This window comes from Lithobates pipiens, unplaced genomic scaffold (assembly GCF_037356315.1).
Source record: "Lithobates pipiens isolate NorthernLeopardFrog02 unplaced genomic scaffold, aLitPip1_a1.2 Scaffold_35, whole genome shotgun sequence".
Lineage (NCBI taxonomy): Eukaryota > Metazoa > Chordata > Amphibia > Anura > Ranidae > Lithobates > Lithobates pipiens.
This window is the reverse complement of record NW_027507811.1, coordinates 8,929,517-8,944,708: the sequence shown is the minus strand read 5'-3', so window position 1 is coordinate 8,944,708 and position 15,192 is coordinate 8,929,517. Positions and strand designations below refer to the sequence as shown.

The 15,192-nt window shown below is 46.3% G+C and overlaps 1 protein-coding gene across 1 annotated transcript; it reads left to right on the top strand.

Moving 5' to 3' along the window:
* The first annotated feature begins 6,495 nt into the window (after positions 1-6,495).
* Positions 6,496-13,816, top strand: LOC143955999 (uncharacterized). Its single transcript, XM_077466128.1, has 3 exons — positions 6,496-6,549; positions 12,652-12,761; positions 13,401-13,816. The coding sequence occupies exons 2-3, from the start codon at positions 12,666-12,668 to the stop codon at positions 13,749-13,751; spliced, it is 447 nt and encodes a 148-aa protein (XP_077322254.1). The 5' UTR covers positions 6,496-6,549; positions 12,652-12,665; the 3' UTR covers positions 13,752-13,816.
* The last annotated feature ends 1,376 nt before the right edge of the window (positions 13,817-15,192 follow it).

The following is a 15,192-nucleotide window of genomic DNA, read 5'->3' as shown; positions in this document are numbered from 1 at the left end:
CATCTCCCATTCTGCTCAGCAGGTTGCTGGATTTTGTATATTATTACGTTATTATTTTGCAACATAATTTGTGCTGTATTATTATATTTATAAGTAGATCTCCTTATTGATTATCATATTGTTTATCAAAGGATGATTACTCCAACATGCCCCCTGTCTCTTATTGGTTACATCCTGATCATTCTGGAACCCATTTCCACCAGTTTTTATTTTTTTAAGACTTTGAAAGATTATTATAATCACCACTCCTAACCCTTGCTGGAATTGTTTCTGGGTGAAAAGGACTAGTAAACCAATAATGCAGATGTACCCACAGCTGTCCAAACCCTGGCAGTCCCATCATGCTGATGTGATCGCTGAAGACTTTTATTTTAGACCAGGGTTTGATGAAACCATAGGATTCCTCTAGAGGTTGCTATAGGTTCCTGGACCAATGATAAATTCACACTGACACCATTAATCTTTTTTAGCTGTCTGTAGGGGGTTAATTCTTCCCAATGTTCCAATGACCATAAATGTAAGGGACATTCTTCCTCAACCAGGGTTCCCTGAAACACTTGGGTTCCTTCAAAGGTTGCTAGAGGTTCCTTGAGAAATTAGCAATTTCTGCCTATCAGATAAGTTCCTACTGACACCATTGATCTTTTTAGATATCTGTTATTATTAGATATCTGTGTATTTGTGTTGTCCCCCCTATACATTGTAAAGCGCTGCGTAAACTGTTGGCGCCATATAAATCTTGAATAATAATATCTGTAAGGGGGAAATTCTTCCCAATGTCCCAATCACCGTAAGTGTAAGGAGCATTATTCTTCAACTGTGGTTCCATGGAACCCTTGGGTTCTTCCAGAGGTTGCTTGGGTTTCCTTGAACAATGAGCAATTTCTGCTCCATAGATAAGTTCCCACTGACACCATTGATCTTTTTAGATATCTGTAAGAAGGCACTTCTCCCCATTGACCACAAGCTTAAGGAACATTCTTCCTCAAACATGCTCCATGAAACCTAAGGTTCCTCCAGAGTAGGGTTTCTCCTCCAGAGGTTGCTAGGGGTTCCTTGAGTAATGAGCAATTTCTACTCCCCAGAAAAGTTCACCGGTGATCTTTTTCGCTCTCTGTAAGGGGGTAATTCTTCCCAATGACTACAAGTGTAAGGAGCATTCTTCCTCAATCAGGGTTCCATGAAAACCTTGGGTTCCCCCAGAGGTTGCGAGGGGTTCTTTGAGCAGTGAGAAATGTCTGCCTCTCAGATAAGTTTCCATAGACATCATTGTTCTTTTTGGCTATCTGTAAGGGGGTAATACTTTCCAATGACCTCAAGTTTACAGAGAATTCTTTCTCAACCAGGGTTCCTCCAGTGGTTGCTAGGGGTTCCTTGAGCAATAAACAATTGTTGCCTCACACATAAGTTCCCACTGACACCATTGATGATTTTAGCTATCTGTAAGGAGGTAATTATTCCCAATGACCACGAGTGTAAGGAGCACTCTTCCTCAACCAGTGGTCCCCCAGAGGTTTCTAGAGGTTCCTTGAGCAATGAGCAATTTCTGCCTTTCAGATAAGTTCCCACTGACACCATTGATCCCTTTTAGATATCTGTAAGAGGGTAATTCTTCCCAATGACCAAAAGTGTAAGGACCATTCTTCCTCAACCAGGATTCCATTGAACCCTTGGGTTTCTCCAGAGGTTGCTAGGGGTTCCTTAAGCTATGAGCAATTTCTGCCTCTCAGATGAGCTTCCACTGACATCATTGATCTTTTTAGCTACCAGTAAGGGGGTGATTCTTCCCAATGACAACAAGTGTAAGGAGCATTCTTCCTCAACCAGAATTCTATGAAACGCTTGGGTACCTCCAGGTTTTCTAGGAGTTCCTTGTGCAATGAGCAATGCCTGCCTCTCTGTAAGGGGGTAATTCTTCCCAATGACCACAAGTGTAAGGAGCATTTTTCCTCAACCAGGGCTCCATGAAATCTTTTGGTTTGTTCAGAGGTTGCTAGGGGTTCCTTGGGCAATGAGTAATTTCTGCATCTCAGATAAACTCCCATTGACATCATTGATCCTCTTGGCTATCTGTAAGGGGGGGGGGGGGGGGTGTAATTCTTCCCAATGACCACAAGTGTAAGGAGAGTTCTTCCTCAACCAGGGTTCCATGAAACCCAAGGGTTTCTCAAGAGGTTGCTAGGGGTTCCTCGAGTAATGAGCAATTTCTGCCTCTCAGATAAATTCCCATTGACACCACTGATCTTTTTTAGCTATCTGTAAAGCCCCGTATACACGACCGGACTTTTCAACATCCAAAGTCTGACGGAATGATTCCGGCAGACTATTCGATCGTGTGTGGGCTGCAACGGACTTTTGATTAGCAAAAGTCTGACAGACTTTAGAAATGAAACATGCTTCAAATTTTTCCGCCAGAACTCTGCCGGACCCAGTTCCTACCGAAAAATTCGCTCGTGTGTATGCTATTCCGATGGACTAAAACCGACGCTAGGACAGCTATTGGCTACTGGCTATGAACTTCCTTATTCTAGTCCAGTCGTACGTCATCACGTTCAAATCCGTTGGACTTTGGTGTGATTGTGTGTGGACAAGTCCGTTCATTCGGAAAGTCCGTCAGAACTCTGTCAGAATTCTGTCAGAACTCTGTCAGAACCCTGTCAGACCTAAGTCCGGTCGTGTGTACGAGGCATTAGGGTGTAATCCTTCCAAAAGACCACAAGTGTAAGGAACATTCTTCCTCAACCAGGCTCCATGGAACCTAAGATTCCTCCAGAGTAGGGTTTCTCAACTAGGGTTCTTCCAGAGGCTGCCAGGGGTTCCTTGACCAATGAGCAATTTCTGCCTCTTAGATAAATTCCCACGAACACCCCTGATCTCTTTTGCTATCTTTAAGGGGTAATTCTTCCCAAGGTCCACAAGTGTAAGGAACATTCTTCCTCAACTAGTCTCCATGGAACCTAAGATTCCTCCAGAGTAGGGTTTCTCAACGAGGGTTCCTCCAGAGGTTACTTGGGGTTCCTTGACTAATGAGCAATTTCTGCCTCTTAGATAAATTCCCACAAACACCCCTGATCTCTTTTTCTATCTTTAAGGGGTAATTCTTCCCAATGTCCACAAGTGTAAGGAACATTCTTCCTCAACTAGTCTCCATGGAACCTAAGATTCCTCCAGAGTAGGGTTTCTCAACTAGGGTTCCTCCAGAGGCTGCCAGGGGTTCCTTGACCAATGAGCAATTTCTGCCTCTTAGATAAATTCCCACGAACACCCCTGATCTCTTTTGCTATCTTTAAGGGGTAATTCTTCCCAATGTCCACAAGTGTAAGGAACATTCCTCCTTAACTAGTCTCCATGGAACCTAAGATTCCTCCAGAGTAGGGTTTCTCAACGAGGGTTCCTCCAGAGGTTTCTTGGGGTTCCTTGACTAATGAGCAATTTCTGCCTCTCAGATAAGTTCCCACTGACACCATTGATCTTTTTAGCTATCTGTAAGGGGGAAATTCTTCCCAATGACCACAAGTGTAAGGATCATTCTTTCTACTGACCATCACACTAATGTATCATGAGTTGTAATTTTTATCAGGGGTTCCCTGTGACCGGAAAGTTATTTCAGGGGTTCCTGTGTTGAGAAAGGCTGTTCTAGATCATAAGAGGACCCTGGCTCGGCAGCCAATAGGAAATGATCATGTCAAGGAGGCAGTGATGTGGACGCTTGAAGAAGCACCTTACATCCTGTGCATAGAAAGAACAGAGAAGACTCAGAACTAGAAGGTCATGTGACCATATATTTAGGTGAGTATAGGGGGCATTTTCCTTCCCTGCTCAAACATGCACTGGTTATCCCCGTACTCAAAAAACCCTCACTAGACCCCACCTGTTTGAATAACTTAAGACCCATCTCCCTGCTCCCGTTTGCCTCCACGCTCATCGAACGCCTTGTCCATGACCGAATGAGGCACGACCTTCTCGATCCCCTACAGTCTGGCTCCCGCCCACAACATTCTACTGAAACTGCCCTACTAAAACTCACCAATGACCTACTAACTGCTAAAACCAATGGGCACTACTCCATACTCATACCCTTAGACCTCTCTGCTGCCTTTGACACAGTTGACCACCTGCTCCTCCTCAGCAAACTCCACTCCCTTGGCCTCCGTGATTCTGCTTTATCCTGGTTTTCCTCCTACCTATTTCAGCGCACTTTCAGTGTCACAACTTCATCTCCTCCACTCCCATTCCTCTTTCTGTTGGGGTACCCTAAGGCTTCGTCCCTGGGCCTTTCCAATTCTCACTCTATACCTCTACCCAGTTGATAACCTCCCATGGCTTCCAATACCACCTCTATGCCGACGACACCCAGATCTATCTCTCCACTCCTCACCTCACCCCCTCCATCTCCTCACATATCTCAAACTTACTGAATGACATATCGGTATGGAGGTCACACCACTTCCTCCAACTCAATCTTTCTAAAACTGAGCTCGTTATATTTCCTCCTTCACGATCCCCTCCCCCCATGACTTCACCATTAATATCAACAACACAACCATTGGTCCCTCCACACATGTCGGGGTCCTGGGTGTAATCCTTGACTCTGACCTCTCCTTCAGCCCCCACATCCAATCACTGGCTAAATCCTGCCGCCTTCACCTCCGCAACATCTCCAGAATTCCACCTTCCCGACTAATGACACCACAAAGCAACTCGTTCACTCCGCGATTATTTCCCGCCTTGACTACTGCAACTCCCTCCTTAATGGCCGACCCTTACACAGGCTCCTCCCCCCTTCAGTCTATTATGAATTCTGCTGCTAGACTAATACACCTCACTAACCAATCCGTGACTGCCGCCCCTCTCTGCCAATCCCTTCACTGGCTTCCCCTCCCCCATCATATAAAATTCAAAATGCTAACCCTAACATACAAAGCCATCCACAACATCACCTCCCCCCCCCCATCTACATCACCAACCTCATCTGCAGATATCCCAGCCCAAATTGTCCCCTCTGCTCCTCCCGGTACCTCCTGCTCTCTAGATCCCTTGTTACCTCCTCCCATGCTCACCTTCGGGACTTCTCCAGAGCCTCTCCCATCCTCTGGAACTCCCTCCCAGTATGTCCGATCAGCCCCTAACCTGTCCACCTTCAGTACTTCTCCAGAGCCTCTCCCATCCTCTGGAACTCCCTCCCAGTATGTCCGATCAGCCCCTAACCTGTCCACCTTCAGTACTTCTCCAGAGCCTCTCCCATCCTCTGGAACTCCCTCCCAGTATGTCCGATCAGCCCCTAACCTGTCCACCTTCAGTACTTCTTCAGAGCCTCTCCCATCCTCTGGAACTCCCTCCCAGTATGTCCGATCAGCCCCTACCCTGTCCACCTTCAGGACTTCTCCAGAGCCTCTCCCATCCTCTGGAACTCCCTCCCAGTATGTCCGATCAGCCCCTAACCTGTCCACCTTCAGTACTTCTCCAGAGCCTCTCCCATCCTCTGGAACTCCCTCCCAGTATGTCCGATCAGCCCCTAACCTGTCCACCTTTAGGAGATCACTGAAAACTCATTTATTCAGTGAAGACTATCCCGCACCCACCCAACAACTGTCCCCGAGCCACCCCCCCCATCAATTCATTCTCTGCAGCTATTACCTTTTGTACCACCACCCCCTCCCTTTAGAATGTAAGCTCTACGAGCCGGTCCCTCCTGTACCTTTTGTATTGTACTGTAATTGTGTTGTCCCCCCCATACATTGTAAAGCACTGTTGGCGCTATATAAATCGTGAATAATAATTTAGGGAGTTTTTCTTTTCATATTTTTTTCCCCAAAAGGAAATCACATTCTGGGGATTAGGAGCCATTTCCATCTCTTCTTCTCTGTTGGGGTTCTTTGCATCCATCCCCCAGAGGTGGGACATGCTGAAAGAGAAGGCACCCATCTCCATCTTTACTGGGGCAGCTTTCTGGCAATAGAGGTGGACTGCTTGCTGGTAAGGACAGTGAGGGGGGGACCCGTGTCCTCCATTCTACCACTTCTACCATTCTACCACTACCTGAGTCTTCTTTGTATAAATGGGGGGCATCACAAGGCTTGCAAAGCCACATGGAAAGATGTTCTTCAAGGTAGCTAGTTTTTTTTACAAACAAATTTCTCCTAAGCAATGCCACATGTGAAAAAATTTGCGGCTAAATATGACTAAATCTGTGATCAATTTTGCTGCAAAATTAAAGCTGCCCAAATTCCCACCTAATCAGTAAAATACTTATCCCCCTTGGTGGGAGTGGAGGTGACCCCCATCTATAAGGATATACAGTATATACACACACAGCACAAGGCCGTGTTCACACTACGAGACAGTTTCTCGGGGGCTGCAGTTCCTCTGAGCTCCACAAGATGGTGATCTCACGTCTAACCAAGATGGGACGTCTTTATGGAAAACAGACAGGAAGTGATGTCAGGAACAGACAGGAAGTGATGTCAGGTTATAAATAAGAAGTTCCGGGTCAGAAGTAAGTCGGGAGGAAGTAGAGAGGAGACATTGCTGGAAGTGGCAGGTGAGGAGGTAATAAGATCTTATTTTATATTTACACCCAGTAATCCCCCCCGTCATATCCGTCCTCTTCCTCCATAGTCACCGTGACGTCTTTTAGCAGATGCTGCTACGCAAAATTCCTAATCAATGTGATTTTTTAATATGCTTAAATTGGATCATTCTGAAAGTCCAATTCCTTCGGAAAACATGCCTGGGGGGTGACCTCATCCTCTCCGGGATGGGGGGGCGGCATCTCTCCGATGTACAGAAAGTACTGCCGAAAAAAATGTGGTAAAAATGGGCAGCAAATGACATTTCATTGCCGGCTTATTTTTTTTAAAAAGCACAGAGACCCCTTCAAGGGTCGGCTATGTATTTTAGAGGACCTTGGGAGAGATCTCCGCCCTTTTTTTTTTTTTTTTTTATGTTTTTTTTTTTTTTGCTTCTTTTTAACACAAGGACCAGGCTTTTTCTCGCACTTTTTTTGTTTACAAGTAAAAATCTGTATTTTTTTTTTTTGCTAGAAAATTACTCAGAATCCTCAAATAAATACCACCAAAAGAAAGTTCGATTTGGGGGGGGGGGGACGTCAATTTCGTTTGGGAGCCATGTCGCACGACCGCGCAAATTGTCAGTTAAAGCGACGCAGTACCGAATCGCAAAAAGGGGCTCTGGTGAGGAAGGATATAAGGAAGGATATAACCCGATTGTTTGGTAATAATATAAAAGATGACGTTACGCCGAGTAAATAGATACCTAACGCGTCGCGCTTTTTTGAAATTGCGCCCGCTCGTGGAATGGCGACAAACGTCAATACTTAAAAAAAAAAAATCTCTATACGCTTTCAAAATTTTTGCAGGTTACCAGTTTACAGTTGCAGAGGAGGCCTCACGCTATAATTATTGCTCTCACTGTAGTGTTCGCGGCGATACCTCACATGTGTGGTTTGAACGCCGTTTACATATGCGTTCGCTTCTGCGCACAAGCACGGAGGGGTGGGGGCGCTTTTAATTTTTTTTTTTCACAAGAAACTGTTTTTTTTTTATTTTTACACTTTATTTTTTTTTTATCCCTTTTACTCTTATTACCAGGAATGTAAACATCTCTCGTAATAGAAATAAGGGATGACAGGTCCTCTTTATGGAGAGATCTGGGGTCTTCTAGACCCCAGATATCTCCTCTACCTTTGAAAGCAAAAGATAAAAAAATAAAATAAATTGATTTAAAAATTGATTTAATTCTACAAAAAAACAAATATATTTTGACCTAGACTGAGAGTGACGTCATGACGTCGCTCGGGTCCTCCTAGATCAAGGATCTCCCAAACTACGGCCCTCCAGCTGTTATGGAACCTACACGTCCCATGAGGTTTGGCCTCTGACCTTTACAGACATGACTAGATATGATGGGAATCGTAGTTCCTGAACAACTAGAGGGACCACAGTTTGGAGACCCCCCTGTCCCTGTTCATAGAGGTGGTCTTTTCTCACCCCCACCTCTGTGACCAGTGGCGCGAACCATCAGATCGTTTCTCAGGCTCGCCGGTCTGACAGAGAATTATCGGAAAGCAATCTTCAAAGCCAAAAAGGACCACTTCTCATATACAATCTCAACGGCCGCAAACCAACCACGGGAACTGTTTAAACTGGTTAATCAATCAATGAATCCGGTGTGCCTAGAACCCCCAGAAAGCGAATCCCAGGATTACTGTGACAAACTGTCAGATTTTTTCATCGATAAAGTCAAAACCATCAGGGAAACAATTTGTCAGAAGAAAACATCCGACCTCAGCCAGCAAATACATAAAGAGGATGTCCGCACCAACATACCGCAACCGCCAAAATTTTCACTATCCCCAATTACCGTAGACACCGCAAAAAACATCATTAATAAACTGCGTGACAGTACCTCACCTATTGACATCATCCCCACAAAACTACTGAAAGAATGCTCCGACATCGTGGCTCCAACCATAACCCACCTCATAAACCGATCATTCCACGAAGGGATTGTTCCCAGCATCCTCAAACAAGGCATCGTCAAACCTCTACTCAAGAAACCAAACCTGGACCCTCAGGATCCAAACAACCGTAGGCCAATTACAAGCCTCAACACCATTTCTAAGATCATGGAGAAAGCTGTAGTACATCAGCTACAACTTCACCTGGATACTCACAAACTCCTGGACCCGCTGCAATCAGGCATCCGCCCGGGTCATGGAACAGAAACAGCTCTCCTCAAGATTTGGGATGACGCCCTCGAAGCAGCAGATGACGGAGAGCCGTGTCTCCTCGTACTGCTAGACCTAAGTGCAGCGTTTGATACAGTAGATCACAATACTCTACTCGTCCGCCTCACAGAAGTAGCCGGAGTCCAAGACATAGATCTCCATTGGTTCGCGTCCTTCCTAGGAAATCGGTCACAGACAGTGAAACTAGGAAAATTCCTCTCCGAAACTCGGGCAGTCACCTGCGGAGTCCCTCAAGGCTCTCCGTTGTCACCCGTTCTCTTCAACATTTACATTCGCCCACTCCTTCAAATCATCAGATGCTCAGATCTCTGCTTCCACTCTTACGCTGACGACACGCAACTTTATTTCCGGATCAATGGAAAAAAAGATCACCAACAACAACTTGAAAACTGCCTCAAATCAATAGAGGACTGGATGACCACCAACTCCCTCCAGCTGAACCAATCAAAGACAGAGCTTCTTATCTTACACCCAAATCATAAGCCCGCAACCAAAACCTCCTGGTCTCCACCAACCGTCTTTGGGCAGACTATCTCCCCAAAGACCAAAGCCAAGAGTCTTGGGGTTATTTTAGACGCACAAATGTCAATGGATGCGCAAATAGGAGCAGTAGTCAGTCGATCTCACCATCTGCTGCGCATGCTTCGCAGACTCATCCCTTTTATCCCAAAGAATGACAAAGCAGTGGTAGTTGGAACAATCATTAATTCACGACTGGACTACGCAAACTCGCTTTACATAGGATTACCACAATATCAACTTGCGCGATTACAACTGATCCAAAACACGGCGGCAAGGCTGATAACAGGAAAAAAACCCTGGGAATCCATTTCTCCTTCACTGAGGAGCTTACATTGGCTAACCGTGAAAAATCGGATCACGTTCAAGACCCTTTGCCTCACCCACAAATGCGTGCATAGAGAAGCTCCGCAATACCTAATGGAGAAAATAAATCATTACACACCAAACCGCAGTCTTCGATCAGCCAACAAAAACCTCCTCCTCGTGCCCAAAGCCCGGTATAAATCCAAGGGGGATCGGAGATTCGCTGTCCAAGGGCCTCGGCTATTGAATGCTCTACCAATCAACATCCGCCTGGAAGAAAATCACCTGGCTTTTAGGAAAAAACTCAAGACCTTCCTCTTTTAGCAGATGATCAAAGCTCGCCACAGCGCCTAGAGGCGATTCAGTTCGCATTGTGCGCTATATAAGTATTTCATTCATTCATTCATTCATTCAACGGTAAGCCCCTGAGAAACACCGGTGGGAGGGGGTCGCCTCCTTCTAAAACGACAATAAGAATTGCTGGCTGAAAAAAAAAAAATGACCAGGGTTATGTCTGATAGCTGCATCCATAACCCCGGTAAACCACTTCAAAGACTTGAAAAAGTATTCATACCCCTTGATATATACCGTGGGTATTTATGCTAGGAGGGAGGGGGGATTTGTGCTAGGAAGGGGGGATTGGGGGGAGAATTTGTGCTGGGAGGGTGGGTTTTAGAGTGGGGGGAGAGTATTTGTGTTTGCAGGGGAAAACTGAGGGGTATAGAATTTGTGCTAGGAGGGGTGATTTGTTTTTCTTTTTTTGGGGGGAGGAGGGGGGAGAGATTTGTACTAGTAGGGATGATTAGGGGGTATTTATGCTGGGGGGTTGTGCTAGGAGGGGGGATTGGGGGGATAATTTGCACTGGGAGGAGGGGTTTGTGCTAGAAGAAGTGATATGGTATGGATTTGTGCTAGGAGAGGTGATTTATTTTTATTTGGGGGTGGGGATTTGGAGAGAGAGGACTTGAGCTTGGTGGGGGGGGGTTGGGGGGTGAAGATTTGTGCTGGAAGGAAGGATTTCAGTAGGGGGGCAGATTAGTATTGGGTAGAGGGTGGATTTATGCTTAGAGGGTAAGCAAGGAGATTAGTGCTCGATTAGTTTTTTTTTTTGGGACGGGGGGGGGATTTTTGCTGACACATGATGCTCATACATCTTGGAGTGGGCAGTTTGGCAGGTTTGCCCTGGGCCCTAGTTGACCTTGACTCGGTAGTGACCGTAGTTACTAGAAAAAGGGCCAAAAATGTGAGGGAGACTGTGTGGGACTACATGTTCCAAAAAAACAGTGCTGGAAAGGAGGACAGAGGACTGGAAAACACAGTCCCTGCTAATTTCCCTCCCATTGGCCAGTGGTAAATGTCTCTTGGTGGCTGGCGTTGGGGCCAAAAGTCTACGTTGGAGCTCCCTTACCCTTATTAGAGTTTTGTTATCACAACTCGGAACAGGGAAACTCTCCCAAAACATATCCATGGAGTTCCAAGAAAACAGTGCTGGAAAGGGGGACAGGGGACTGGAAAACACAGTCCCTGCTAATTTCCCTCCCAATGGCCAGTGGTAAATGTCTCTTGGTGGCTGTCGTTGGGGCCCACAGTCTACGTTGGAGCTCCCTTACCCTTATTAGAGTTTTGTTATCACAACTCGGAACAGGGAAACTCTCCCAAAACATATCCATGGAGTTCCAAGAACTACATGTTCCAAGAGAACAGTGCTGGAAAGGGGGACAGGGGACTGGAAAACGCAGTCCCTGCTAATTTCCCTCCCATTGGCCAGTGGTAAATGTCTCTTGGTGGCTGGCGTTGGGGCCCAAAGTCTACCTTGGAGCTTCCTTATTAGAGCTTTGTTATCACAACTCGGAAGAGGGAAACTCTCCCAAAACATATCCATGGAGTTCCAAGAACTACATGTTCCAAGAGAACAGTGCTGGAAAGGGGCACAGAGGACTGGAAAAGCCCCGTCTGTGCAGGACTGTCTCATGTGGGGGGTGAGCGAGGAGAAGGAGCCGTGCTATGGGAAGGCCCTTAGTGCCATAGAGGGGGAAGAGGAGCTGTGAGTGTGAAGGACAGGCTAGAGAACACAGGACTACCGCTGCACCCTTAGAGACCGTTGTTTCCATAATGACTACCTCTTGTATGCAGAGGACCATGCCCTGGAGCAAAGGGGACACCATTCTGCAGGTGGAGGACCATTTCCCATGGTTGAAGAGAGACTGTTTCCCTTTTTGTTGGCCTGTGTGGGGTCCACCGGGGGTTGGGGTGTCCAGAGAGAGAGAAAGAGCATCTGCATCCAGGACTTCCTACTATATCACCCGGGGTCACTATTTGCTGTTTTCAGGACTGCTGCCATCACCCTTTAGAGACTGCAAAAGTGAGCCAGTCCTTGTATCCGGTGACTCTGTTCTGAGCACCCAGGAGAGGAAAGAATTCTAGTCATGGACTCCAAAGTAGTGGGAGACCTTTTGTAAGCATTGTTACATTTCTGCCTAAAAAGACAGCACTACCCGTTTCTTGGAACTCCATGGATGTGTTATTGGAGAGTTTCTCCTCTTCCGAAAAACAAAGCTCTAATAAGGGAGCTCCAACGTAGACTTTGGGCCCCAACGCCAGCCACCAACAGACATTTACCACTGGCCAATGGGAGGGAAATTAGCAGGGACTGTGTGTTTAAAGCCCTGTGTGTATATCTCCCATAGTTAGGAAGTCAACACTGAGGAGGTCCAAACGTTGCGCTTGAACCAGGCTGTAGACCAGGGATCCTCAAACTACGGCCCTCCAGCTGTTGCAAAACTACACATCCCATGAGGCATTGTAAAACTTTGACATTCACAGACATGACTAGGCATGATGGGAATTGTAGTTCCTCAACAACTGGAGGGCCATAGTTTGAAGACCCATGCTGTAGACTATCCAATAGTCTACCGATTCTGGTGCTATCTCGTTTGTAAATTATGTTCCAATTTACATGGTTTATTGCCTCTGTAGTGTTCACCCCCGAAAGAGTCACTGTTGCCTCGGGTACCCTGTTCCAGAAAGTTCTATTTATCAGTGTTATTTATCTACAGGAAAACCTTCATAGATGACGCCACCAATGAGGATGGAGGAGGACCGGAGTCACATGACTGAGAGGATACTAAACCTCACCCTGGAGATCATCTACCTGCTGACCGGAGAGGTGAGGAGGATTCTGGGAGGTCACATGACATCACTCTTATCTCTAGTAATAAAACACAGACCTGACCGGAGAAGTGAGGAGGATTCTGGGAGGTCACATGACATCACTCTTATCTCTATTAATAAAACACAGACCTGACCGGAGAGGTGAGGAGGATTCTGGGAGGTCACATGACATCACTCTTATCTCTATTAATAAAACACAGACCTGACCGGAGAGGGGAGGAGGATTCTCGGAGGTCACATGACATCACTCTTATCTCTATTAATAAAACACAGACCTGACCGGAGAGGTGAGGAGGATTCTGGGAGGTCACATGACATCACTCTTATCTCTATTAATAAAACACAGACCTGACCGGAGAGGTGAGGAGGATTCTGGGAGGTCACATGACATCACTCTTATCTCTATTAATAAAAACACAGACCTGACCGGAGAGGTGAGGAGGATTCTGGGAGGTCACATGACATCACTCTTATCTCTATTAATAAAACACAGACCTGACCGGAGAGGTGAGGAGGATTCTGGGAGGTCACATGACATCACTCTTATCTCTATTAATAAAACACAGACCTGACCGGAGAGGTGAGGAGGATTCTGGGATTCTAACATGATGTTCCTATTGGTTCTCCAATACAGAGATTTCCTCTTGTGAAGTCAGGTGATCATATGACCATCACAGTGCCTCCATGTGACTCCCTAAAACCCGAGAGACACAACATGGAGAAGATTCTAGAAGTCACCAAGAAGATGATGGAGCTGCTGACAGGAGAGGTGAGGAGGATTCTGGGAATTCTGGGTCATTATCCAGTAACAGACAAGGGATGTGTCTGGATGGTGACTGTATCATTGTGTGTGTCAGGTTCCTATAAGGTGTCAGGATGTCACTGTCTATTTCTCCATGGAGGAGTGGGAGTATTTAGAAGGACACAAGGATCTCTACAAGGACGTCATGATGGACAATCAGCCGCCCCTCACATCACCGGGTAAGAGGAGACTTTATTGTAAAGGAGAGAGCAGTACGGAGGCTCCACCCATCCCCCATCATCTGATAAACACATAGAAACAATGTATTCAGTCAGTGTGTGTGTTTCCTACAGATGGATCCAGTAATGGGAACCCACCAGAGAGATGTCCCCGTCCTCTGTATTCCCGGGATTCCACACAGGAAGATCACACCATCCCCCACCATCATCAGGTAGATGATTGACAATTATTGGTAATTCTGAATTATACACAAGCATGTTTGTTACACTTAATGTTTTATTATATATTTAGAGAGGAAACCTCGAGGATTGTAATATTGTTAAAGAAGAGTATATAGAGGTGTATGGTGTGTCGGAGAAGCTTTTGAAAGGATGCAAAGATCTCTACAAGGACATCATTATAGAACCACCTAATACCAGGAACCCACCAGAGAGATGTCCCCGTCCTCTGGATTCCACACAGGAAGATCACACCATCCCCCACCATCATCAGGTAGATGAGGAACAATCGTTGATTGTACAGTGATAGTACAAAAGCATGTTTGTTACAATGAATGTTTTATTATATATTTAGAGTGGAAACCTCGGGGATTATAATATTGTTATTATTGAAGAGGAGTATGGAGTGATGGAGGAGTTTTCAGATGGACACAAGGACATGATGGAGCCACCAAATACCAGGAACCCATCAGAGAGATGTCCCCGTCCTCTGTATTCCCGGGATTCCACACAGGAAGGTCACACCATCCCCCACCATCATCAGGTAGGTGGAGTTGAGGGTCGGGAACATAAAGTGATTGAACACTCTGACATGTGGAGATGATTAGTGATGGACGAACTTCCGACGGGACGTTTCGCGAACGCGAAATGCGAACGGACCCAAACGTTCGCGAAACCGACCGTTCGCCGCGGGCCCCATTGACTTCAATGGGAGGCGAACTTTGCAAACCTTCATGTCGAATTTGCGGCCACGTGGTAATTATTAGGGGGTAAAACGTAGTCCCACCATCTGGACAATGACATAATACATGTATGAGGTGAATTTGGGATCGATAACTACAAGCATTTTTATTTTATTTGGGAAATTGTTCTAACAATTCAGGACTATGGAGCTAATGAAGGCAATGGAGGAGAGGGAAGGTCAGGGACCAGGGTAGGCAAAGAAGAGGGTGCAGGAGATGATCACCAGCAGCGTGACATACCGGAATGACACATGCACCGTGATAGAGGCATCTGACAGCAGCACCGTAATACAGAGCACTGACAGCAGCACCGTGACATACAGCGCTGACAGCAGCACCGTGACATACAGCGCTGACAGCAGCACCGTGACATACAGCGCTGACAGCAGCACCGTGACATACAGCGCTGACAGCAGCACCGTGACATACAGCGCTGACAGCAGCACCGTGACATACAGCGCTGACAGCAGCACCGTGACATAC